Source organism: Lichenostomus cassidix, chromosome 8 (genome assembly GCF_008360975.1).
Source record: "Lichenostomus cassidix isolate B80296 chromosome 8, HeHo_3.0, whole genome shotgun sequence".
In the NCBI taxonomy this organism is placed as follows: domain Eukaryota; kingdom Metazoa; phylum Chordata; class Aves; order Passeriformes; family Meliphagidae; genus Lichenostomus; species Lichenostomus cassidix.
The window spans coordinates 29,702,170-29,729,693 of record NC_139489.1 but is presented as its reverse complement, the minus strand read 5'-3'; the positions used below and the strand labels follow the sequence as shown (position 1 = coordinate 29,729,693).

Sequence of the window (27,524 nt, the reverse complement as noted above, 5' to 3'; positions counted from 1 at the left end):
AGAATACTTGAAATAAAGTAATAACAATATTATTAGTAGTATTTTTGTTATTGTAATGGGAAGGGATACAATTAAAGAGGGGAATACAACCCAGACAGGTGAGTGATCCCATTGCAGTCCCTCACCATGCACTGATGCCCAGCCTGTCCCCAGCAGCCATCAGCCTCTCCCTGCTGACTCCCCTGGTCCATACCGTAGGCATGACATCCCATGGTGTGGAATATCCCTCTCTGCCCAGGGCATGCCCTGCCCATGCTCCATCCCAGCTCCTGGTGCAGCTCCTTGCTGGCAGAGCCTGGGACACTGCAAAGTCCTTGACTCGGGTGAGCTCTGCTCAGCAACAACTGAAACATCAGTGTTATTCTCAGGCTGAATCCAACCCTCAGCACTGTAGCAGCAACTAGGAAGAAATTAACTCTCTCGCAGACTAAACCAGGGCACCGTCTTTTGAGCGGAGGGTGATTCATTGTGCTCACAGGCTGAGGGCTGATTTATTTTAATCAGGAGACCACTGCACTTATGTTTAGATGTCTGTTTGCACCTGTGTAAGATGGGAATTGTGGTACCCTCCATCCTTCTGTGTGGTACCCACCATGTTCTGAAAACTCATGCTGATGGCTGGAACAAGCAGCATTTTCTAGGGACTGGATGACAGTAGTTACAGTGTTTGTTAAACCTGGCTTGAGTTTTTTGGTGTGTTCTGTAGAAGTAAAATTAGTTTGAGTATGAATTGCAAATGGTCTTCTGTGTGACCTTGTGCTAGTGTTCGTTTATCTTCTGGTTTATGCTTTAATCACAGGCTTTTTTGGGGGAGACTGCTCTTGCTCCGTGCTTACAGTGTCCAGCACAGTGGGATTCTTTCCCATGCTGCTCCTACGGACTACAGATATTTAAATAACAATGAAATTGTGTGCAGCTCTTTTTCCTCTCCTCCACAAGCTCCTTTAAACCGCTCTACTCTTCCTTTCTTATCTGCAGCCCTGTGAATTGTGCGTAGAATTGTTCTGAGCTTGTCAGAGCTCTCTGCTGCCTGTTTGGTAACAAGGGACACTGTTAATTTACATACTGGTAAACCCTTTATGTTAAACAGGAGCAGAAGTTGTTTGGTGTGTTCTGAGGAATTCAAGAAATCTTGAACAACAGTCTTCCCTGTTTCTTTTCTAAATTCTGAAATATTTACTCCTTTTCTTAATCTTGCAGAGACATCCTTCACAGAACATGTGTTTAAAAAAGAAGTGAATCTGAAATCTGTAGACAAGGGATTAGAAAGTCAAATCCCTGTTTGGAAGGTAGATACATTTATTCTCTGTGTTCACACTTGTTTACAGTAGATGCCGCATTTGGGTTTGTTTTGGTTTTCCCCCTATCCCTTGCTGCTTCTGGAAGTATTTTGCATATTTAATTAAAACAGTTTCACATTTGAATTATTCCCCACCATATTTTTGCTTCCCATTACCAGTCTCTTTTCTTCTGTCATCTGAAACACTTCTTTCAAGTACAAGAATTAAGGGCACACTGGTGCTCCTGTTCCTGCAGCACTTTGTGGGTGCAGCCTTGAGAACATTGAAAGGCAGAAGAGCTGCCTAGAGTTGTGTGTGAATAATTGTGTGAGTGTTGGTCCTCCTGGGGCTGGGTGCTGCAGGACGGAGCCTCTCATCCTGCACATCTGCAGAGAGCCTTGGGAAGGAGCTCCTTCCAATTTGTGTCCCATTGGCCTGCCTGGCAGGGCTTCTCTGTTCCCTGTCTGAGGTATGGAAGTGAAGTCCCTTACTGCCAGTGCATTCCAGTTTTTCAGTGTACAAGAACTTAGTCCTTGTGAGTGGCTGAAAGTGAAGGCTGATATTGAGAACTATATCAATTTATTTTCTCATTTAATGGAATTGTCTTCCTTCCTTTACTTATAAACAAAACACGTGCACATGAAAGGGGAAGATTTTATTTGCTTTTTGAGACTGGAATCCTACCAAAGCAGTGATAATTTGCTTTATTGACTTCAATTGATTGGAAACAGCGTGATTTTACTTTTTTTTTTCTGACTGTGTTCATACTGTGCTCTGTGAACATTACATGGCCTTTCTGTTCCTGACCCGTGGCAGAGCAGGTTTCTCTGTTGCTGGATGTTTCCCTGTCCTGTCCTGCTGTGCTCTGTCAAAGCCTTGGGTGCAGTTTTCCCCATCCTTGGTGCCTTTGAGGGCCCTGGTTCCAGCTATGCAGTACAGGTAGTTCATGGTAACCCTTCTTGTTTATACCAGGGTCAGGGAGCTTGGATCATGAATCCATGATTCCAGCTGTTCTGGTATTAAGATTTCCCAGAGCAGGCTGATAAATGTGATATCATGACCTGGATGCACATCTCTGCATCTTCACCTGGAGTCACAGCTCAGGAAACTGAACTCATTTGTTTAAAAAATATATATGTGAAGTGAGGAGTTGGTAAGGGATCCAACAAGATGCTTCCCCACATCTCTGCAGGGAAGGCATCTTCACAGTCTTGGAAAAAGTCTTGGTCAAAGCTGTCTTGTGTTTCCAGAGAAAAATTCCTGCCGAGGATGCAAAAACCTTCCTCTAATCCAGATCATCAGGATTATCTGGATGATTATTGTTACTAATAATCAGGAGTACTCTGCAATAAAATCCTTCTGTAGATTTTAAAATCGTAAGAGACAGACCACAGAGTTAAGATTGGTGGGATTTTCTCCTCCCTTGGATTTTAATGTTGCTGAATTATAATGGCATCCATTTTTAGACCTGCTTCTGCAGCCTGCAGCCAGTTTTCTTCATTGGATTTCATGCTGGTAGACTACATATAAATGCAGTATTGTCATTAATGATATGAGTGGTGTCCTAAATACCTTCATACACCGTGTTTGCACATCAGAAGTGGTTAACCTTCATTTCAGAGGTCTGATGTTTCTTTAGCAAGAAAATAATTGAACAGTATGGAACATGCTCCTACTAAATACTGACGGATGCCCTGTTGTAAGAGAAACTCAAGTGCATGTTAAACAACTGCAGGCAGATCTATTTTGTAATTTAATAGAGGAGCTCATTTGAATGTTTTCCTGAGGGAGTGCCACTTCAGGGAGTGTGTTGGTTGACTTGTAAGAACTACACCACTTGTATCAGAAGGGAGGCCCTGTGGGATGTCGTGTTGAGAGGGGATGTTGAACAGGGTGTGGGAGTATTTGAATTTTTTGGATATGGACTCACTGTCACAGTAAAGTTTTGGATGAGGCAGAAAATGCAGGTACTCCTTGGGCAGGCCCAAAGCCCCTCTCCAGCTCTCTTGGAGCCCCTTTAGGCCCTGGAAGCATTTTTTCCAGTGAACCTGAGGCTTGTGCTTCTCTGAGCATTTGGGATACAGGAAATACCGAACACCAAAATGTTTTTTCCTTTTTTTCAAAACAAGTTGGAAAGTTAGTAGCATTTTTGCCCTGTGCTGTGTTCCCCATGCCCCATCCCTGCTGTCAGCAAGCACCTCTTGGCTTGTGCCTGGAGTCCAAATGCTGCCGGGGCAGATCCTGAATGGCCTCCTACCCCACAGTGGGACGTGGCTCCAGGAATTTGAGAAGATGTTTAATTTGCAATTTCAGTTTATCATTGTCTGCCCAGAGCTTTTATTCTCTAGTCTGCCTTCCTGTTACATGTGTACTTTTCACAATTTGAGTGCCTCTGGCTCTGCAGTTGAAGTTAAGGCTGTTTGATGAAGTAGAGGGGAGTTGATTTTGTCTCTGCTTTCTGCCTGAAATACAAATTATTCTAAAGAGTGGATAATGTGCTGAAAAATGCTCATATGCCTCATGTACAATTGTATCTGTATATAGGGCAGGTCAGTAATCTTTGCAGAATCGCAGCTTACTCCATCAGCACTGAAATAATTATTTCCTGCAAAAGTGTGTTTTTTATTGCATTAAGAGGTTGTGCCCCTTACCTGTCAGCAGTGATCACCCTTTCAGTCATTATACTCATGGCAATTGTTGACTACATAATCTCATACCTTTTGATTTATGAGAGATTATTCATGAAACACAGTGAATAAACTGTGCTATCATCATGCCTGGCAGGTATAATTTTTAAAGATACTACGTTAAAACGCATTTTACTGAGTCTGCAAAGATTTCTTTTTATTATGGTTTACTATTTGCATTGCAATAACATTAAAACCTTTAACTGATGCTTCCCAACTCTTTGCTTGCTTTCAGGAATACTCAGGATTTTACAAACTGAAAAGGACATGATGCTTTTCCCCTGAAAAGTTTCTACTACAAGCTCTTTTCTTGGCAGATAGCTTTTCCTTAAAAATTATATCTCCACTTAAACAGTGAAAAAAAAGACAAATTTATCTTGATCTTTTTGTCCAAATACTAATTATATAATTTGTATAAAGCCTCAGACTTCAAATCCAGTGTATCTCCATTTTGAAGGGTAAACCTAGGGTACTGTTTTTCCAAATGCCATTAAAAAACCCGTAAGTGAAGGCGTCTAACACATACAATTCTGTAAGAACACCATGCCAAGGATAGCCAAATCCCTAAAGCTTTAAGCTTCTCTTTGATCCCAAGGATTAGTGGAGATTTCAAGTTTTGCATGGCAAATTTTTGGGCTGTTAGGGATGGATGCCCAGAGGAACTGTGTTTTCAGGGGAGATGAGTCAGGTAGGATAAATATTGTTCCCAGTCCTCCTCCAGGGGTTGGCAGAGCAGCACCAGATAGGTTTGACCATTCCACCTGAGCTTTATTAATGCCAGGGATTTATGGTGCAGCTGTTGGTGGGCTCAGTGACAGTCAGACACATTCAGGTGGCATTGCCACACTGGCCTTGTTAGAGCAGAGGCTCTCTGAGGAAGACAAAGTTCTTCACCTTGGGTGAAACATTTGCAGTCTTTTTGGGTTATGTAACACAATGCAAGGGGAATGTTGAAGTCCTAGTGGAATGATTCTCTTGCCCATGTAATAATAACCACGTTAACAGCTCATGCTGTGATAGGTGTGGTTGGTCTCACCTGCGAGGATGTTTCCAGAACAAGTGATCATGAGGAAAGCAATGGTGAGAAAGGCTGCAGAGACACCAAGGATTTGCAGGTGCAAGGAGAAAGCTCAGAGGTGAAAGAAGGGATATTTGTGGTATTTAGAAGAAGATGGATGTTCTGTAGGCCAACAACATCTGTAAGTAAGAGAAGGACTGGTTTGTATCAGCTGTTTACACACTGAAATTGGTTTTTGCAGTATAAATACTGTAATGTACTTGTAGCATCTCTTCTGGTGATGATCATGAGCAATGCAGGAATCAATCCTGTTTAGTGGAGTCAGGGTTCAGCTGTCTGAGTGAGCTATGGCTTCTCTCAGGCCAGAGAGATTATAAATTCAAACCTAAACAATAAAATGGCATCAGGCTAAAGAAATGCTCAGATAAAGAACAGGAACTGTCTCAAAGGATTATCAAAAACATCATGTAGGGCTGTCATATGTTGTTGAAGAGCATGGATGTAGTCAGCTGGGGCAGGGCTGTGGTCCCAGGCTGACTCCCTTCTCCTGGGTAGATAAACTGGGTAGGTTTGGTTACACAGGAGTTTTAATCTGGTCTCATTCCATGGTAGAGTCTCTCTTCATCTTCACTGCTCACCCCCAAATCAGCATCAGAGACTCCCTGGTGCTGTGCCTGGTGAAACAACACAAGTTCCTTTAACAGTTGTGGTTGTTAAAACCCAGTTTTGTAAATAATTCACCTCCATCAGGGCCTTTCAGCCTGAGCAGCTGCAGGTACGAATCTAGGAGGTCCGTGATGAATATTTCATCATCTTTTGGAGGGGCTGTTGTTGGCAGAGTCTAAAGCAAAGGAATTGAAGGCTGTAAAATATGTGTACTCAGAGACAAATATTTTCGGGTGCAGAGAGAGGTCAGATGAGAGCTTCCCATTGAACTCCAAGTGTGCATTTGTAACCTAAAGCAAGAAAACAAGATTCTGCTCAGCAGATGAGAGCAGAATTTAAAGCAGGGGTAAAACCAGGCATTTTTTTATTTTTTAAAGTTGTACTATTCTTCTGCTTTGATAGAATTAATTGTTTGTTGGTTTATCTTCTGCGGGGGATAGGACAGATCACGCTTACGGCTGGCATGATCAATTAAAAAAACTTATTTAATTTTTTATGTATGTTGTTTCCAACCACCGTAATGTGAAACTCTAACCATAGAAGCCTACAAGTAGGAAAGGATATTGATAGTGTCTGAAGATTTCTGAAACTGTTCTTTACTGTAGGTTTGTCAGCATTTATACTTTGTCCTTGTCTCCTCCTTTAAAGTTTTGGTAGTGTACAGCATGAAAAGTTCTGTTTTGCATAATAATACCGTCAGTGCATAACAAATGGTTTGTTTTTAGTGAAAAAACCCAAACCCACCCCAAACAAAAGGACTTCAGAGTGATACAGTGCTAAAAGTAGCACTTCCATAGCAGATACCAAACTGATGCTCCTGGAGAGCTGTGTTTTAATTAAAACCCGTCTTATTATTTGTTGCAACCAAAGATGTTAGCTCTGTTGCAATACACCTCTCTTTGACATGTAAATCTGATGCTCAGACAGAGATTAAATGTATTAAGAATCCTTTATATTTGTCATCTCACATTTGGAAGCACACAGAGAGCAGAACCCCAATAGGGTGCAGCCATTTCTTTGCTTGGCCATCTGGAATTCTGCTGTGATTTCATGGCTTATTCTTAACCTGAACCATCAGAACACAGCTCAGCAGAGGCTGCTGGCTGTTGCTTGGCATCGAGGAGAAATTACATAAATCTGAAGGCTGGGGCTGTTCCTGTCAGAAAAGAAGTTTCGCAGGATTACTGGAAATTCATCTGGAGTCGTTGTGAGTGCCTCGGCTTGGGGAGCTTGGCATGCACGTGTCAAGGGGGTATTGGGCTCTTCCTCCCCCACCCCATCCTTCCTCTCCTGCAGGCGGTTCTTCCCATCTCCTTGGAGGAGGGCTGCAGTCACAGAGCATACTGCGTTAATTTAGTGGTGTTAATAAACGGATGTTATTTAGAGGGGGAGATCTCCTTTGGATTAATATTAATCAAGACCTCTTGAGGTTTAGGTTAAAGGCAGTAAATAAATGCAGCTTTTATAATCATGGGAAGTATTTGCAACAGTTTTGGAAATTATTTTAAAAACCAGTGTTGGGATAATTAAGAGGAAAGTAGTTTTAAAGCTTGCCTTGCAGCCCCTCTGAAAAGCAGTTTTGATGTTTGAGAGATGTTTTCTGTCCTGGAAACCAGCTGGCAGAAGCTCTAGCTCAGAGTGCTGTTAAATCTGTTTGAGCTGGGAGAGCCTGGCACTATGGGAGGAAGAGGTAAGGACTAGCATTTTTAGGAATCCTGATTTAGAAATGCAAAAATGTGTGTACTGGTGCCTTCTAGATGTTTTGTTTGGCTTTATAGGAGAGATGTGTGTATATATATGTGTGTGTATATATGTATATATATGTTATATATGTGTGTGAGTGTGTATACACCAATTTTATATGTGCGTATGTACAGGCTGTACAGTATGTCACATCTTTGTGACATTTTCATGCCAGAGGGAGTGATGTAGAGGAGAACAGGAACATGTATTCAGAGGTACCCACAGCTTCTGGTCACTAGCTCATTCATGGCTTGTCCTAGATTTGCCTCATTTACCTTGTTGAGTTGGAAATTTTGCCCTCTGCACCAAGAGTAGGGGTGTCTAGAAGAGCTGAAGATGGCTGGGCTTTTCCCTCTAGCCAGCAGTAATTTGTTTGAAACATTTGATGAGCTTTCTTAAAATGTCTAAAGAGAGGGGGGAAAAAAAGCTCATGTAGGGTCAGGCTAAAAAACAGTCTAAAATATTCCTTGAAGATAGGAAATTCAAGTAACTCTTACTGTGAGATGAGTGAAAATGTACAGGCTTGGCGTGTGGGACCAACAGGAAATGATCCAAGTGGGAAGAGTGTGTTGCCCTCAGTCTGGGGGAGTGGGAGGAAATGTGCCAGTCGGGATTCTTGTTCAGCTCTTCTTGCTCTGTTATTTTGATCGAGCCTCCTCGTACAGAATATGATGCTTCTTTCTGGGGAAAACATCCATTGACAGGGCAGCTCATGCAACGGGAAGCTTAGGGTTGAGCTGAAGACTTAATGAAGGGCTGTTGGCAAGGAGCTGTCTGGAAGCATAAGCTGATTGTGGTGCTGCTCAGGAATACAAATTCTTCCCTCTGAGGGAAGGCGTCAGGGGGTGCATGTGGAATCTCTCATGCTGAGCATGGAAATTTAATCTGGGTAAACAACATCCCCTGGTCAGTAGAAATTAGGGAAGAGGAGCTGCAGCTCCTGGGTCTGCTAATAGTGCCCAGCAGCGAGGGGTTGGTGAGGCTTCCACCAGAGATGGGATGAAACAAGCAGAATCTGCAGGAACTGCCTGGCATGTTACGATGCCACATCACGACACCTCTCCAGAGTGTTTTCTGTGACTAGAACTTGCTGTGAAATGGTGCTGTGCCTTCAAGAGGGCTTTTTAGAATTTGTGAGAGATCTACTGAATTACAGTCTATCAGGGTGAAGCCTTCTGCTGGTGAGGCCAGTTGACTATTGATGTGCATAAACAAAGCGTGTGTGAGGATTATTGTGAAACATAATCCTGATCACCAGAATAAAATGTGAGTATCTGTTACAGCTCGTCTTGCCATACAAATCAGTACAAATGTTTTGATTTAGTTTTTTAAAAATATTTTAACTCAGTATTCAGAATATCCTATGATGAATAGTGAAATGAAGGCAAGAAATAAAATATCACAGTGCTGATGTAGCTTTATGTGTTATTTTTTGTCACATTTTCACTGAGTTTTCTGAATCCCAACAAAACATTGTCATTGAATTGTCTGCAGTAAAGCCCAGGTCACAGTTGTACATTATTCCTTCTAATCTGTGTCACCTTGTGCTCGTCAAGATAAGTTTATTTCAGGTTCAGGCAGCTTAATTGTCTGGCTTTTCTCTGGCCCCTTGGGATTTTGCCGTTTTCTCTAGTCTTGATTAATTTGCAGTTTAGTGCCACCCATCACAAATAGCTCTTCCTTAGCCGCTCCGTGGGGGAACTGTGTTTTAGCCCATCTCTATATTGAAGGAAGGATACTGGTGTGGGGTTTTGGGGCGTTTTTCATTACTGAAGTTGATTACTGTGTGATTGGAGAGGAATGAGTGAGGACTGAATGGGGGCACAGAGGCTGCAGGAGCACTGTGTTAGGATCTGGCTCTGGAGTGCTCCCAGAGGAGTTCTGCCCTTATGCTGCTGATCAGGGAAGCCTCTTGATGGTGAACTTTTGTGAAGATTTCCCTATTCTTTTTGCTCTGGCAGACCAAGTGACATTCTGAGGTTCCTTCCAAGCTACTGGTCACGCTTCTCCAATAAAACTCCTCCTAGTCACTGTCCCTGGCTTTTGAATGTTTGAGTAATGGGCCATTTTCTTTATCCAGAAAAACCAAGCACATTGACTTCCCTGACTGAAGCTTAAAATTTCTTGATTTGACATCTTCCTCTAGATGTTTTCAAATGCTATCATTAATTAATTCTGATTTCAAACAACTTGTAAAGTTGATCATTCTGTAATTTTCAAGATCTCCCCAGAGTGTTTCCCACTGTAGCTGGCTTGGATGGGAAATGGAATATTTTTCCCTGGTACATTGTGAGTAAATCAATCATTTATGGTTTTATATAAATCCATCAATCAGTCATGTTCTTGCTCAGCAGGGAGGAGGGAAGTGTCAGGGACATGCTCTGTACCTTGAACCCTGCCTATAACACACCCATGAACTCCTCACTGGGCAGTGGGTGAGAAGTGACCAGGGCAATGTATTTACCTCATGTCTGTAGTTTGATTTGCTAAAATATACAGAATTTGTTGCTGCTCTGTGCTGGCCTGCTCTGGAGCCCCTTGGTTTGGTTCTCAGTTGTGCCATCCCGTGTCATTGGTATTCCGTGAGGATGCATGGCTGCTCACAGGGAGCAAAATCCTGGGGGCTCAGGGGGAAATTGCCAGCCTGGGATGGCTTTTCACTCTCAAAACATTGAGGGAAGCTGAGTGCCATGGTGAAAATACAAAAGTGTGGGATTTTATAATGTAAAATTGGATTACCTGCTCCCCTCCTTATGTATATATCTGCCATGCTCTGAAATACCAGTCTTGGTTCTTATACACTGACAAAAAAAGTCTGTTAATCTCCCTCTCTGAGGCTCTGCTTTCTCTTACATAAAATCAGATTCTTCCCCCCCCCCAAGGCACTTAAGCAGCCGTAAATGAAGATTAATGTTCCATTACAGTTTTATCAGTTATGTTATAGACTGAAATGCACTGCTCACATGCAGATTGATCTTCTGTGTCAAATAATAGCTAAAATCAGTACTTTTATTTTTCTTTTTAAACCACTGTATCTGCAGAAACTCTGGTTTGCATTGAGTAACTCCCTTGTTTTATTGGCTCTCAGCTGAAGGATCTGTGTGTTGCCCAGGGTGAAGCTGCTGGAAAGTCCAGCTTTAAACCCTGGGATCTGTGAGCACCTACATCATTCTTCCTGTCACACTTTAGCTTAATGTTATCATTTATTCTTTGAATTCAGAGGCTTGTACAAGATCTCACTTTCTAGGCAAGAAAAAGGAGTAACGGAGCTGTTGGGGTTCCAGCCTCCATTCTAGCTGGTGACAGCTGGCAAACACCCCAGGAATTGCCGGTCCTGATTTGGCATCTTAGCTGTATTTAAAGTTTGATCTCTGGTGCTTGCTCAGAAACCCACTTTTTGGGCTGCTTGTGGGGTGAGTTGTTGGCATATGGCTACGGAAATCCAAGTGGCTGCTTTGTGTAGGTTCTGAAGGTGATCAAGGCTGCCTTCCCAAGGTTGCTGCGGCTCTATTTCCTCCTTGGGTAGCTGCTGATTCCTGTTATTTTTGCCCTGCATCCGCAGCTGGCACAGGCTGACTTAGCCCTTCAAAAACCATCGAGTAATATGACTTAGGTCAGCTGAGGACCTTGGATAAGACAAAGTTTCTGTGTTTAATTCTTTCACCTTTATCCTTTCAATTTCTTTCACCCAACCATTAGAATAAAAGACTTAGTAAGCAACTTCTTCCCTTCTTCCCATGGCATTTCTCTCCTTCCCTGGCATTTTGAGGAACTTCAGAGGGTCTCTTCCATCCCAGCAAGCAGTCACTACTTCCCATAATCTGCCTATGAGGAGGCAGGATGATATTGGTGCAACACAAAGCTGGTTTCCCCTAATTGCTTATCAAAATGGCTTCTTGCTGCTTGGATTCCTTGTCAGGTCCTATGGCAGGTTTCCAACCAAGCACTGGGTCTGGCTGTGTTGAAAAAGCCCTTTCAGAGGTGGTGATAGTGGTGTCATAAATAGGAAGGGCTCAGGTGTAACCACACAGCAAGATGAGGACATGAGGGAGTGTTGCATTACAGAAAGCTGCGTATCAGGCAGGAAAGGGAAGTGATTTCCAGGCAGAATGTCCTGATTTTTTTATTGTTGGTTTTAAGCTTAACAGCAGTTTTGGTAAACCTGAACACTTAGGCTTTGCTTCTCTTTTAGCCAAGGGGAAGTGAGAAAAAAATAAGGAAAACATACAATTTTTAGTTCTTATTTCAGCATCTTTTAAAACTTGTCATCGAATCCTAGAATAGTTTGGGTTGGGAGGGGCGCCATCTCATTCCACCCCCTGCCATGGGCAGGAACACCTTCCACTAGCCCAGGTTGCTCCAGGCCCTGTCCAACCTGGTCTTGAACAGAAACTGGTCACTCTTGATGAAGCAGACACAGTGTTTATTGTCCTTGCTCTTTTTCTAGCTTCAAGCTCTCACAATGACATTCTGGATTTAGCCCTTCGAGTTTTGAGGATGTCAGCTTCACCTGGTTGTAGAAGGGGCTTTTTTTGAGCACTGACATATGTATTAAATGATTCACTGTAGATGAGAAAACAGTGGCTCTCTGTGTAATTTTTAAATATGAAAAATGCAATGGAAGAGAAACAAGGTGAAGAGAGAAGAATCCTGTTATTAGCTTCTGGGGTAGATGCTTCTCTGCTGTTACTGTCCTGAGGATGTTTTTTGCAGTGGGATAAAGGCACCTTCAAATAGTCTGTTTAAAATATAATAGGTAAATGCTCAGCTACAGTATAATAATTCAGTTACACAGAATTTGCATATAGCATGAGGATGGAAAAATACAGTAATACTGCCTGAAGGATTTATGGTGTTTTGGTGCATATTGCTTTGGATGCTTATTTTCCTGAGCCTGACTTTATCTGTTGTCTGGCAGTGGATGATTTACAGGTCCTATAAATGACACCAGCATTTACAGTTGTGTTGTGCTGAATTAAATGCTGTTCTAGGGAACTGGTCTCAGTTAAATGGTTTTTCTTATGAATAACATTGAAACATTTCCAGCTAAGGGCTCCTTGCTCAGCCATGACCATCCCAGGCATGGGTTTGGGAGGGAGGTACACAGTCTACAGGTCCTTGCACAGCACTGGTTTATACCCGGGGCCATGTAGCTGCACTGTTTCAAAGCTGGCTTTGTGTGGTGCAATCACATTGTACAATTGACTCCCTCATTTTCCTTTTTTTTCCTTCTTAATATCCAATTCAATGTTTTTTAAATTTAGTCTCAGTGTTGCTTTCCTTCCATAATAAAAGTGTGTCTAAGAGAGCCAGCCTGGTTTAGACTTCATAAACATATTCTTTTTCTAATTTTGAAAATAAATCCTCCTCACACTTGACCCTAAAAGGGGGAGAGAAAGCCTATAAAGATATTGCAGGATTGACACTCAGGAAAGCAGCTGCTGTTTTCATGTGCAGAAGGCTAAATGTGGGAGTAAAGGGGGCAGTGAGCTCGACAGAGACCAGGTATTGGTTGGTTGCCTTTTAACATGGGATGTAGCTGTGTCCAAGTGTCTCTGTCACAAGGAATCACAGACCCTGGGCAGTGGAATGGTCCTGCTGGACCTGCAGAACTGGACATAGAGACCACAAGTTACTGCAGTTAGTCTCTGCTGGACACAGGGAGGGAAATAAAACAAAAGAAGGAACAAAGATACAAATGGAATTTAAGCAACACTGCATCACTTCCTAAAGTAATAAACATGCCAGGGTTAAAAAACCTTTGAGACAAGTCCCTGCGGAAGATGATAAAACCCTGACAACCTTGTACAGGGGCTGTCAAAAAACCCAAGCTGATGCTGTGCTGTTGAATCATAGAATCCAGGGATAGTTTGTGTTGGAAGGGAGCTTAAAGCTCCCATTCCACCCCTTGCCATAGGCAGGGACACCTTCCACTATCCCAGGGTGCTCAGAACCTCATCCAGCCTGGCCTTGGACTTGAGTATAAGCACCTTTGAAATGTGATGGTTTTCATGTAGTTTCTGCACAAATTATCAGCAGGCCAAAGTATGTAAAGTTTGAAGGCTGTTGAGATAGCTTTGGCCATTGTTTGTGGCTGTGTGGGAAGTTCACAGGGGTATGTGGTGTTCCTTGACACCTTATCGGGTGACCCTATATAATAACTGACACTATATAATAACTAAGGCCCTGATGTGGGGACATCAAATTGGAAAAGGAGCAGTATTTGAACATTTGAATAATAAAGTAACTGTAAGGAGAATCCTTATGGGGAGAAGTATAAGGACTCAAAATCATTCCTAGAGGGTCAGCTCAGTTGATCCCCATGTGAAAGGAGATCTGCTTGGAGCACAGTGGGAGAACTTGGAATATACTTTGGGTCAGTGTTGTCTTCAAGATAATGGAAACAGTATGGTGGGTGATATTGTCACCTGCCTGTGGCTGTTGTCCTGTGCCCTCAGCTGTGAGTGAAGGTCCCAGTGGGGGCCAGCCTGGGTGATGAAGGCACACCCTCAGAGCCAGTCCCTGCTCAGTTCTCAAGGCCAGCCGAACAGACCGTGCACTCATGTCCTTCTTGCTTTTCTAAGTCTTCTCAGTCTTTTGCAACCCATATTTCTGATTTCTTCAGGAGCCCTGTATTATTTTGTCCCACTGTCACAAACTGAACAGTGTTGCATAAACTCTCATTTTTCTCTTCCTTTTTTCCCCATCAGTCTTCTCCTCCTGCTCGTGCATCTGCAGAGCTTTGGCATGTTTGGATGTCTGTGCTGGCCTATTTTGACCTGAGTTTTCCGCATGAATTATAATCCTGTAGCCATTTGTATTGTTCTGGCAGTACAATTCTAAAAAAAAAATCCTATTACATTTCAGTTCCTACTGATTGTATTCAATGGTCTTTGGAAGTTTTTTCAATTATTTATTACACATTTTTTCTCCACTCCTACAGCTGAGCAGAATGTGTATTTTTTCCCTGCTCTGTGTGGGTTTGCTCCTTGCTTTGACTGCTGTGAAGCTGTTTTCAGCTGGGCTTTCTCCCCCCTTCTATTAATGTGTTGATTTGGCAGGAGAATGCCAGTGTGGGCTCAGCTGCATGGCCGGGTGGCTGGGAGGGGGCGTGGGAGAACACTCCTTTTGCCCTGTGCTTTCAGGAGTATTTCCTGCAGCCTGCCCCTGCTCAGTGATGCGCCTTTCACAGCTGCAGCATTCATCTCCCTGAATCCAGAAGCTTCCTGGTACCACAGCTGGACTGATGTGTGATGGTTGGACTGCCTCAATGGGTTACATTCCGTGTGCTCCCTAAAGGGAGTTGGAAGCGGGACTCAAAATAGTTTTAGGTGGTTTCTGATTGCCAGTTCAGCTTCAGTTTCAGTTTTTGGTGGTGAGCAGCACTGATTTGTTTATACTCTTCACTGTTCCTGCAGAGATCTGAAGGTGCATGCACACTTTGCAAGGATAACGTGTACTATTTAATGCTGTGCATGCTGAAGGCACTGGCGTGGTGTTTGCTTGGTGCTGAATCTAACCCAATATTGAACCAAAACCTGACCAGTGTCTAGCAGACCTTTCCAAAAGGATGCTGTGGCCCTTCGCTTCAGGTTTTGCTGAGTTAGGAATTGTGGGTGAGGTATAAATGCTCTCAGAGGGGCTCTTACACCTCTTTCAGTACCAAAAATTGCTTCATAATTACTATTCCGCACAGTATTTGATTTTAATAAATGCCAGTGGTATCCAAGAAAAGTTTACACCATGAAACAGGAAGTTGTGCTTTGTACACAATTGGTTTTAAATGGTGGTTTTTGAGTGCTGTAGCCCAAAGCTGAAGAGCACTGTGCAGGTGTATGAGATGCAGAACAGGACCCGGCTCCCTATACACAGAAAACTAACGTGGTCACTTTTGGGAAATGTAACATTAAATCAAAATACAGACACAGGATGCTACCAGCTTGAATAAGATGTAAGTAGTTGAAAGAAGATAGAAGCTGGTTTCTGTGTTTTGAATTCTAATGAGGTCTGTTGCTGACTTGGCTGCTCCTTGTCATCAGTGGGAGGAGAGCCCTGCAGCACCCCCTGCTCCTGTGCCACTGATCCAGCTCTGCCCTGGCTGGTTGTGTTTGAGTTATATCTGTGTTAACATGAACTGAAAATATTGCAATTGGTTTTGGCTAGTCTGCTGCTCATTTATTTATATCACAGGCTGGAACATGGTTTAGATACTACTTTGTGAATATCCAGGCTTAGTTACGAATGTATCCATTCAACATCTCACAGTGGAACTGTAACTAATGATGTTCTAAGACTTTAAATAAAAAATGGAAACCCCCCCTGCACAAAGCTGGGACTGGAATAAACTCCTAAATCTGTGTTGAAGGAGTAGAGTAAGGAAATGGTTTTGCCTTCATCAGGGATGTCCATAAGCTCCAGTGCCTGAGTGCTGGATGGGGATATGGGATCGAAGTAGGGAATGGTTCACAGTAGAACACAGTTCCACTCACCTGTGTTTTTCCAGCTGCCTGTTCTGGGCTGGAGGTTTCTGAAGCTGCACTGCTCGGAGCACAGCCTGCTTTCTCAGCTCCCCTCCCAGCTGGGGATTCCAGAGGATAACCTGCAGGATAGGGTACGAGAATATGGGATAGGGCTCTTGGATCAAACCATGCCAACACAAACATTTGGATAATGTGGCCTTCAGCACCAAAAATCGTGTCTTCTCCTTCTTGATGCTGTGGAGTTACCCTGCAAAGCAGGAGGGAGCAGTTTTGGGAACGCAGATTGAAGTATGCTTCCCTTTCATTCCTGCTTGTGCCATTTCCATGGGACTATAATTAGGAAATCGTAAAATAAAAATCCCCAGTAGAAATGCTGGACCTTATATGGCTGTTCAGAAGAGCTCAGAGTGAAGTCAGCTGCTCTGTTAGCTGTTCTCATGAGTTTTACCTGCAGTTTTTTGGCGAGATTACAGCTGTCGGTTCAGCCGTGGAAGAGGCAGACACGCATGGAATGGGTGCCTGTGCTGGGATCGCACCTCAGCAGCCTTCATGAGTCACCTCCTCTGGTTCTGAGCAGCATCTCTGCTCTTACTCTGTCATTTAAGTGTTATCACATTAGTGAAGAAAGATTCTTCTTTCTCTAGCTCATCTGCAAAAGGAGGAGGCCCCTTTTTTCCATCCCCTAATTGCACAGCAGCAGCAGCAGATGTGCATATGGCAAATGTTTCCTTGCTGACACATTAGCAGCAGCTCCCTGGCATCTCAGCCCCTTGGCTTCTGCATAGCTCAGTTGTTCTCTGTTAATTTTATCTTCAGTGGCACATCAAGTAGCTCCTGCTGCAGCTTTTTGGATGAAAAATTCCTTGGAAGCAAGGTGGGGGGTGGATCGTGGGCTCTGTGTGGATGCAGAGACATCCAGGTACATCCAGCCTCCCCTTTCCAGCTTGCAGCTGCTTCCCTCTTCCCCTACAGACAGGAATTTGGCCCAAACATGCTGCTTGGCTAGGCTTACCAGAGGGCAAGGAAAGGTCTCCAAGTGGAAGCTGGAAGCTCACTGCATAACTGGAGAGTGTGTGTTCAAGGCAGAGTCAAAGCAGTTTCCTGAGGTGAGGTGGGGTAATCCTGCACTGGATATTTGGGCAGAGAGCAGAATTGCTGCTGTGTTTGTGTTCATCATTCATTGATGGAGCTGGGGATGGAGGGAATTGGTGGGGTGTGTCATCTCATTTGTGGATATTTTAAAGGATATTCTGGAGAACAACCAGTCAGCTGACTGTGGGGCTTTTTGTTGTAGAGCTGTTGGGATAATCAGTGCCTCTAAAGGGTAGGTGAGACCCTGCAAATGTGCAATTACAGATAATTGCACTAGGGCCCATGTCTCTGGTTATTTCTACCTTCGCGGTGGCGCAAAGGAAGGACTATAAAGTAGTTTGGGAAAGAAATCAAAGTGTGACAGAACCAAGAATGCAGATAAGGCATTCAAGTCTTAGAATTCCAGGTCTTCTCTACTACACTAGTGAGTGGTATTAGATCTTTGGTGCTTTTCCTGTTGAAAAAAAGAAGTATGTGCTTCACATTTTTAGGAGAGACTTGTTAAACCACTGCTTTTTCTGGGAGAAGGGCAATCCTAAAAAGAGCTCAGCTCCAGGCCAGAGTCAATGTTCGCATCTGGAGATGCAGCCCCCAGCCCTGGCGGGAAGAGGAGAAATTCAGGAGAACAAGGCTGTTTTTTCAGTGTGGTAATTACCCCTCAAGGTTTTCCTCCAAAGCAATGAGTCTTGTTGATGGAGCAGCTGCAGCTTCTACATCATTTATTTTGGTCTGATTCGACATGATGGTGGTGATTGCCTAGGTGTAATGGTTGCATCTTTACATTATTTTATTAAGGCAGAGCAAGGGGAGTGAGTTTTCAAAAGGGAGATGATGCTCAGGACTGTGCTTAGACGTGTACAAAATATTATATAAATCACTGTTCCTGTACCTGAGGGCCTTTTACTGTGTCCTGCTCAGTAAAGCATATCTTACTCTTAAACCATGAGGACAGAAATAAAATTAAATTGGGGAGCTTATTGCTGGCTTTTTTTATACTTTAGAGGTGCCTGGGCTCCCTTCCCATTACGGTAAGTGCTGGAGATTATTCTTAGATACACAAGGAAGTCATGTACCAAAAATTGAACCTGGCTTTTCTGTAGTCCTGTCTGGTGTCTCACATCACATCAGCCTGAGCTGCCACTGCCAGCATTGCATTTTCAACATCCCTTTGGAAATAAATTACAAAAGAATCTTTGTTCTATGAAATTGGAGGTTTAGGAAGTGACCTCCAGCCACCTGAAGTCAGTGGAAAGGTCTTGCTGCCTTTAATCAGATCCCTCATGGTGGTTTCTGCTGGGTATTCAATTATCTAGTGTTGAATGCAGTCTTTTTTGGTATGGGGCAAGGGGGAATGGCTTCAGACTGAAAGAGGGCAGCATTAGATGGGATATTGGGAAGAAATTCCTCTCTGTGAGGGTGGGGAGGCCCTGGCACAGGGTGCCCAGAGAAGCTGTGGCTGCCCCTGGATCCCTGCAAGTGTCCAAGGCTAGGTTGGACATTGGGGCTTGGAGCAGCCTGGGATGGTGGAAGGTGTCCCTGCCCATGACAGGGGGTGGGACTGAATGGGCTTTAAGGTCCCTTCCAATCCCTTCCAGAACCATTCCATGAACTATTGTGATAATAGCTGCAAGTTCCCCACACCCCTTTCTTAACGACTGTACTTGTCACCTATTGTCCTGCCTTCCCTACTCCACATAGTCCTAGCCACGCCCCCAGTTTTCCCTATTGGTTCCTGTACCCTAACCCCACGTGGCCCTGGCCACTCCCTCGGGTTTCCCCTATTGGTTCCTGTACTCCTAACTCCGCCCCTGTACCTCCCCTGTACCCAGAGGTCACTGGGCCTGTGTGCTGTCCCTGCCCCTCTCTGTTTCCCTATAAAACCCCTTACCCTCCGCCATCTTGCTGTCTATGCTCCACGTGTGTCTATGCACCACATGTGGCTGTGCATGTGAGGCCTTCGCCCTCGAGGCATCTCTGCCTCGGGGAGGTTGTTGGCCTCTGCTACACCATGCGAATAAACATCTTCCATGGACACAACGCATAGACCCTCCTCGCCTCCTTTATCACCGCCGGTTGTGGAAGCAGACGAACCAAAGCTAGCCTTATGGCTCCCCGGCCGGTGAGAGCGCAGTGTCCGGCCCTGGGACAGAGGGTTTGGAGCACTGAGGCGCTGAACCGGGCTGGGTAGAGAAGCTCTAGGGTAAAGTGTGCTGTAACATCCTCCAAAACTGCAACAAATGGCACCCAATGTGGGGCAGAAGCCACCCTGGAAAGCGTCCCCCTGCAGCCGCAACTGCGGCAGGGGAGTAGTCGCATTTGGGAAGCCATTTCCCCGACGAGAAGCTTGCATTCAACGAGAAGACCGAAGGGGCGGCCGGTAGCCTCTGGAAAAAAGTCGCACTTTTCAAGGAGGTCGGCTGAACGGCGGTGGACCATCCCGAGTGCTTTTTTTTGATTCTCCGTGCGTGGTAAGCCCTCTGGAAAGCCCCTTGGGAGGGGAGCCAGTGAAGGCCTGGTCGGCTTGGTACGGGGGTCCCTTTTTTCTTTTTAGTTTGTTCTTTTTGCCTCGGGGTGGGTGGAGGGTTAGAGGTGGTGTCTTGTCGAGGTGAAGGGAGTCGCGCTCCATGCGAAATCTCGACAAGAAAAAACCCACTTCTTACAAGGGGAGACCTAAGTTTTGTGCCCCCATTTTGGGAGAAGTTTTTCTTATAAAATTAGACATTTTTTATAAGGAGTGGGGAATCAGCTGTTATGTAGGAAGTTTTTGCGCGCGAGAGATAAAGTAAACTAATCTGTGTTTTGTTTTATTTAGTTATCTGGCAGTGAAAAACCCTTGTTCTCTCCCTAATAAGCACCTTCCCCTGCATGTATCCCCCAACATGGTGCCAGCCATGTGTTGGTAGCACCCCCTCCTCCACCAGCTCGTGCTCCCCCTCTGTCCCTCAGGAGAGAGCTGATCGTACGCTTTTCAGCCTCTCCTGTCTCTTTCCCGGGTTAGAACTGGCCACTCTAACTCGAGATCCCTGCTAACCTCCTTTCCTGTGCCCCAAACCTCAGCCGAGCTGACTCCACGTGTTTTCCAATATGGCGCCGGCCGCATGGTCAGACACGCCATGTTGCCTTCTTCCCCTTAAAATTTTCCCAAGCTTGCCGAAGCTCCACCCCCTGCATCCCTCGTGTTCCGTTGTAGCCCCTCCCCCCGCGTCGGTGGGCGCTCCCTTCAGTTACAGATCCTTCCCCATCTGAGTATTTCTCTTCGGTGCAGGCCCCTCCTCCCATCCTCTCAGGTGTTCCCTCTCAGCCAGAAGCAGCTATGGCCTGGCCGGGAGCGGAGCCGCACCTCCAGTTTCCCGTAGCAAGCTCCGAGGAGCCGGTGGAGCAGCACCTCTAGCTCCCCGCAGCAGACACTGCCCCCGGAGCCCGGTGGAGCTGCGCCAGAGCAGTCCCTGAAGCTGTGCTGCCGTCCGGCCGTGCTGGGGCTTAGTGGAACTGTTCCAGACCCGGCAGAGCCACAGCAGGGAAGAGCTGTGTGTCACCCAGTGGAGCTGCACTGCGTCCAAAGTTTTCTCCCTCTCCTAAGCTGAGAAAGACTTCGGTGACAACCCCGTTGCTGCTGCAAACCCTGCCTTCATCTTAGCAGCCCCAGCAAAAGAAAAACAGACTACAAACATAACTGCAGTCTGAAAATTCAGCCTATACTGAACTCCAACATCAAAATCAGCCAGCTGCATCATCGTTTTCCCCATACTCACAGCAAAACTAATTTTGTCATTGCTTTACATTATGTTGTTTTACCATTTTCCTGTTGTTTAAAAATTTGCTATGAAAGCTTTTAGGAAAAGCCTTTCCTTCTTTAATTTAGTAAAAAATGGGGAAATATTGTGATAATAGCTGCAAGTTCCCCACACCCCTTTCTTAACGACTGTACTTGTCACCTATTGTCCTGCCTTCCCTACTCCACATAGTCCTAGCCACGCCCCCAGTTTTCCCTATTGGTTCCTGTACCCTAACCCCACGTGGCCCTGGCCACTCCCTCAGGTTTCCCCTATTGGTTCCTGTACTCCTAACTCCGCCCCTGTACCTCCCCTGTACCCAGAGGTCACTGGGCCTGTGTGCTGTCCCTGCCCCTCTCTGTTTCCCTATAAAACCCCTTACCCTCCGCCATCTTGCTGTCTATGCTCCACGTGTGTCTATGCACCACATGTGGCTGTGCATGTGAGGCCTTCGCCCTCGAGGCATCTCTGCCTCGGGGAGGTTGTTGGCCTCTGCTACACCATGCGAATAAACATCTTCCATGGACACAACGCATAGACCCTCCTCGCCTCCTTTATCACCGCCGGTTGTGGAAGCAGACGAACCAAAGCTAGCCTTATGGCTCCCCGGCCGGTGAGAGCGCAGTGTCCGGCCCTGGGACAGAGGGTTTGGAGCACTGAGGCGCTGAACCGGGCTGGGTAGAGAAGCTCTAGGGTAAAGTGTGCTGTAACATCCTCCAAAACTGCAACAATGAACATCTCTCTGCCATGTCTTTCTAACAACCACAGCAGCCTCTGCTGTGGAAGCAGGAAATACTTTAGGTGTTCTCAGCATGTTATTGTATAATCTTATTATTTTTATGAAAAGTACTTGTTTTTTTCTGCGAAGTATTGAGATAATGTCTGGAATCTTTGGAAATCTGGTTGAGTAGCACCAGCTTTTATGTTAAAGACAAGCTCTGGTACCTCTTCAACTACTGGTTGGAAGAGGTTTTGCAGGTGATATATGTTTGAAAAATTTGGTTTGAAAGAGGCCATCTGTGTGTGCAAACAAAATCAAATATTCTACAGTGTTGCCAGTCCATAAAGTCTCATCTATCTTCAATATTCTCTCTACTAATTCTCATAGAAAGAGGGGAAAAATAATTAGATATTAGAACTGCATTATGTAATGGTGGTGGTAATCTTTGTATCATTGCTCCTGAAGTATGTGAGGGTAAAAAAAATTCAGAATGAAATGTAATTAATTTTCTTTGGAGACAGAAAAAATGGTAAGTTATATGATTGTCATCTCTTATGCTGCTGGTCTTTTCACACTGATTTTAACTGTGTGAATGAAGAGGACGATTGCAATGCAGTTCCCCTTCCCTTCCACATTTGTGTTTTACTCTGTGATGTTTGGAATCTTTTTCCATGGTTGTACTGGTGGTATTTCTCCTTAAGAGTCTGAGGAAAGAGAAAATGCTCCCAGGAAGTATCACGTTGCTGTTGAGAGCTTTTCTATTTGGAAGTCACTTGTTGCTTTAATATATCAGACCCCCCCATGTATTGGATCAGCAGAAATGCTGATTGCAAACAAAAGAAATCAGCTAATTTTGCTGATGAAAAAGGTAGTCTAAGCCTCAGTGGAACAAAGGCTGTCTTGTATTAAGCTGATGATATGAATTAGTAGAATTAATTCAAACCAGGCTCTCCCTGCTAGGAAAAACTAGGTGGATGAGCTCCTTTGTAGTGTTGGGTGTTTTCAGCTGTCAAGTTGCAGTATTCCTGCTTTCTCTTGGAAAAGGGATTTGTGCTGAGTGCAGCTCCCCAGGAGAGGAGCCAGGGCAGCTGCCCTGTGGGCCTGGGCAGCTGGGCTGGTTTGGTTGGTCTGTGCTGGTTTGGTGCAGCCTGGGTAGGATGCTCTACACCCATGGGGTGTTTCCCTGTGTTCCTGGTTTTCCAACACAAAGCTGATTCCCTCCCCTTCCAGGCTCCTTCCTGCTTTGCTCACCTGGCTCCTTGGACAGCCTGTTTCCAGTAGGAGGCTGAAATGTGTAATAAACACAGGAATTTTGTGCCACAGAGACAAACAATTCATCGAAGGGCAGAAAATGCTTTATTTCGTGGCTGTTTGTAGCAGTGGGTGAGGAGAGCGTGTTCTGTCCGTGGAACAGAAATCACCACTCACTGTGACTTTCCTTTTTCCCCATGTGCCACTGGAAGGTGTTGCTCCTGAGTGTTTGCACCTCTCATTCTGCTGTTTATTGAGCCCTGCTCATTTAGCAAGTCAGTGGGTTAATTTTCAATAGAACTGGCCTATTCATGCTGATTTGAATAATTTGAAGAAGGAGGAAGAGACCTTATATGACATAATCTTTTAAAAATATTTTTTCCTTCCCTCCTTAGGCCGTTGGTGCACTTCAAAGGCAAAAGTGATCTCTTTTCTGCTCCGAAGCTGCCTTTTGGCTGTTGAATAAAACCCAAAAATCCATCTCTTGTGGTGGAGGGTAGCTGAGGAAGAGGGAGGTCGCAGTGGAGAAGTCCCAGGTGCTAACTACCAGCAGGCCTTGTGCAGGACAAGTTCAGAATCCATTGCTGCTTTCTTATTTTTGGGGACAAAAAATGAAATGGAAATCAAACAGGCCTATTTCTTATAGGAAATAAATGTCATTAATAGCGGGAAGTTAAATACTTGAATTCTGCCTGGACCAGGTTGTTTCATAGGAAAAGCCAGTGTGGTTTTTTGTTGTAGGTTAGGGTTTTTTCATGGTTGCATGAAACTCATTGCTTTGATCTCTTGAACATTGTGAAATTTTAACCTGATTTCCTGTGTGGTCAACGGGGAAAGAAACTTTTAGATGTATCCGCAGCCTGAAGATGATGAATGATTGCTTATCTCAATGCAATAAAGATGAAAATGAATGCACCTGTGGCAATAGAGGAATCAACACGCATTTGTTGTAAAACACTGGAGGTCCTCTATTTATATGAAGTGCTGTGGAAGTAAAATGTGTTTTCTCAAGGATGCAGCCTTTGACCATCAGAAATAAGAGGTGAGGGCGTGATGGGTGGATTAACAAAGTGTTGGAAGAGTTGGTAAAAGAAAAAACACATCACAGATATGCCTCAGAAGAAAGAAAAAAGGAATTGCTTAAGGTTTCCAAAGGTAATTTCTATTCTAAGAGCTGAGCTCCCCTGTTTTTAGCTCAGAAGAAACTTGGGGTACAAAGTACAGCATCTGAGAGTATCTCTAGTCTTCTCCTGACCTGCATGTAAGGTGTTAATCCTAAACCTGCTGCATTTCTTTTGGGGGTGGTGTAGATACTTTTGATCTGCCTGAGAGATTTTTCTCACTGGCATCTTAAAGATCGGAGCCTGCAAATTGCCTCTCAAATCCTGATAATTAGTGATGGTGGGTGGTGAACATGAACTGCAAATGGTTTGAGGTTTTCTTCTTTTTATTTTTGGCTTCTGAAAATCTGTGTGCCCCCAAAATGCTGTGGAAGACAAAAGGGAAAATTACATTTGTGCAGAAGTGGGGGAGGAGAAGGAGCAGAAGTGTGGTTTTGCTGCTGTGTGAAGTGCTGTGTTTCACATCCCCAAGGTTCAGCAGGCATCCCATTGAGTGAGGACCAGCACCTCATTTCTGAGTGATTCCCAAACGTCATCACCGAGGTTTCGGGTCCTCAGGCAGGGGAGGTTTCCCGAGGCTGGAGAGCATTGTGCTGCCCTGTACCTTGGGTTTCATCCCCTGTGAAATGAATGCTGCTTTTCTCTCCCTCTGTTCTTCGTTGGTATTAAATCCTCTGCTGTCCCTGGGTTGTGTTTAGGTATCCATGTCAAAGTGTCTCACAGCACTGTTGACAGTGGTCCCAGGAACACACCTGGAAATGTGTTAGAATCACCTTGGAGTCATTTTGCTGTAGCTTTCTCAGCCCACCTTGTTGGCACCAGGAGAAGTTGACTCCATAACCCAGCCATTAATTGTATGGCTTTTTCTGGTGCTGCTGTGATTGCTGTTCTTTAATGTAAAAGGTGAAACTTCCAGTCCTTGTATCCCCATCTGTTTCCTTTAATCACAGCATGCTTTCAAACATGACCATATTTTTAAAGGTCGGTGTGTGCTACCAAAATGCTGCAGGAGAGATTTGACTGTGGATATTTTTTTCTTTTCTCCCCGAGAGAGCTTTATCCTTCTGCATTCCTGTTTTGTGTCTCTTTGCTCCCAATTACTGCTGCAGCTCCATGGTCCTGGGACCATCACTGTCCTGGGCACTAATCAATAATTAAGTATTTTGCAATTTGTTATGCTGCATGTTGATTGTATAAGGGTTCAAAAAAAAAAAGTCTCCTCCCAAAGCACAACCCAGTGCTCCTTTGTGAAATACAATTGGGTTTTATTACTAAGCAGCTGTTTTCCCTTTTGTAAAAGATCCCTGCTGAGAGACAGAAAAAGAAACAGGAAAAATAATTGAATAAGGCAAGAGTGTGATTCATTCAACAGGTACTTCTGTGCCTGAGTTCTACTGCTCAGAGCCAGAGGTGCTGAGCTGTGGTGGGCAGTGATTCCCCACGGACAGCCTCCACCCCACGTCCCACCCACACACCTCCACATCCTTTTTGGGGTTACATCAAGTCTCCCCTCGCTCCTTTTCCCATAGCTGCCACACCCTTTTCCCTGGAATAATACAACTGGTTGTATTTTAAATCAGAAGTCAAAGTCGGTGTTTTCAGGCTCTGTTTACCTGGGGGCACCTGCTTTTCTCTGAAGTCTGAAGCAAGGGCTCTGTTGGTCATGTTTACCCCCTCATTTTTTTCAGCTGGTCCATTAAAAGCTCTTGTCTTTAACCAAATTTACATCCTCTGGGAAAATACATCCTCATTTAATTTCCATTCCAGGTAGCAGTTCCCTCTCCCAGTCTGTTTCTCCTCCATATCCCACACCCCTGTGTGTGTTTACCTCCCCCCAAGCACAGCATGGCTGAGGTTTTCAATCCCTTTGGATGCTCATTTCTCCCCAGCAGGGAGACGAAGACCTTAGTGCAGGCTGCATGCCACTTGGGCACATGGGAGGATGAACAGTCAGCTGTGACCCTCCCTGAGCTGCAAAAACTGAGGAGCTTCCCTGGCTTTATACTGACTTTTCCTGTAAAACCTAGGTTTTCTTGGGGAAAAAAAAGTTATGTAAACATATAGGTTAAAAAAATATCTCCAGAGGGGTGTGCCCTCCTAGACCATGTCCTGCTGTGTCACAGAGCTGGCCTCGTTTGGGGGCAGGAGTGCTGCCACTGCTGAGTGCTCAGAGGAAGGAAACTCAGGATTTCCCTTGGGATTCTGCATTTCTGGTGGAGTGGATACTGCTGTGTCATTGAATGATTTGGGTTGGAAGGGAGCTTAAAGATCATCTCATTCCAGCTCTCCCTATCCTAAGTAAGAGTGCTCATCTGATGTTACACATAAAATTCTTGTGGTCAGCGTGGAGCAAAATGAGCCATGGCCTTGTAAAGCACATGCTCAGAAGTAATGAATTAAGAAATTGTGTGTATGATCTTGTGCCATAGCTGAACTAAAAAGTTTGACAAAAAGGGGAGTTTCTCACTTTTCTCTCGTCTGAAAAGTTTGGTTGGTGGAAAGGCAAACTTCAAGGCTGTTTTTGTTCCAGTGTAGAACCATTTAGTAATTAAACAGTTCATGGTTTTAAATTTGATTTATTTTTACCTAAAATATAACAGTTCGGGATTCAATTTTGCTTTTCCCTTTTGTTGTATGTGACATCTGGAGTCTTCAGGGAGTGTTACTCCATGTTAAAATGGGGATAGCTGTCTTTTTGAGTGGTGGAGGTTTTATGGACTGAGTAGAGTAATGAACATGTAGAGAAAAGATAATACAGCTGGCTATCGCCTTTCACATCTGGGAACATAAGATCTTTAATTGATTTAGGGGGCTTATTTTGTCTGAACACTTGCAATTAGCAGCTCTTAATCAGTAAAATACTTAGTAAGAAATCTGGCTTGATGGGTAGATTGGTAAAAGGAGCAGGAGGAGCAGATATTGATGGTTTCTTACCTCCCTAAACCCTCTGCATTCTGTGGGAATAGCTGGCTGGGTGCAAAACAGATCTCGGTGCATTGCTTTCTTCAAGCCATGGATTAAAGAATGGGGCTGGAAGAGGCTTTGAGTTCAACTGCTGTGCTCTGTCCCAGGGCAGGGTAGATGTACCTTTGTCATGCCCTGCCTGTACCAGATGTTATTGAGTACGGTTTTAGCAGCCTCAGGCCATGGAGGCTGTGCCCCTGTGCTCCTTTATTTATCTCCTTGAAGCTCCCCATGCCAAAGGTACCTCGTGTGACTGTTTTCCTCTCTCTTTGTCCGTGTTCAGGTGGAAGGAGGTGAGAGCCGGGCAGGAAGGTGAATTATTTGTGCGAGGATGCGCGGGCGTCACTAGAGATGATCTGTGGTTCAGTCCAGCTGGAGCTGTCTGAATGAAGCTATGGGCTGTGCCTCCGCCAAGCATGTGTCCACTGTTCAAAACGAAGAGGAAACTCAGAAGGGCAAGAACTACCAGAACGGAGATGTGTTTGGGGGTGAGTGTCGCAGCATTGCCTTTCTCCCAGGACCACGAACCTTCTGGAAGGTGTATGTGGGAGTCTTAACCTTTCACGAAATATAAAGCAAAATGCATGTTAAAATATAGCACAATGATAGAGCAGTTGGCCCATCCAGGGGAGGGTACCACGACACTTGAAACAGAGGTGAAATCCTTAGTGAACAATTAACATTTTAAGTGATGTACACTACTGCACTGTCTTTACCTCCACAAATCC

General features: G+C 44.6%; 1 protein-coding gene across 2 annotated transcripts in view; it reads left to right on the top strand.

The window, feature by feature from the left end:
* C8H1orf21 (chromosome 8 C1orf21 homolog) overlaps positions 1–27,524 on the top strand; it is a 107,187-nt gene that overhangs the window by 19,425 nt on the left and 60,238 nt on the right. Inside the window, exons 2-3 of one of the 2 annotated variants that reach the window (XM_085068701.1) lie at positions 1,201–1,289; positions 27,080–27,284. In XM_085068701.1, the coding sequence (XP_084924827.1) occupies positions 27,191–27,284 (94 nt within the window). In that variant the 5' untranslated portion in view covers positions 1,201–1,289; positions 27,080–27,190. The remainder of the gene's footprint in view (positions 1–1,200; positions 1,290–27,079; positions 27,285–27,524) is intronic. The other variant, XM_085068700.1, reaches the window with a different exon arrangement.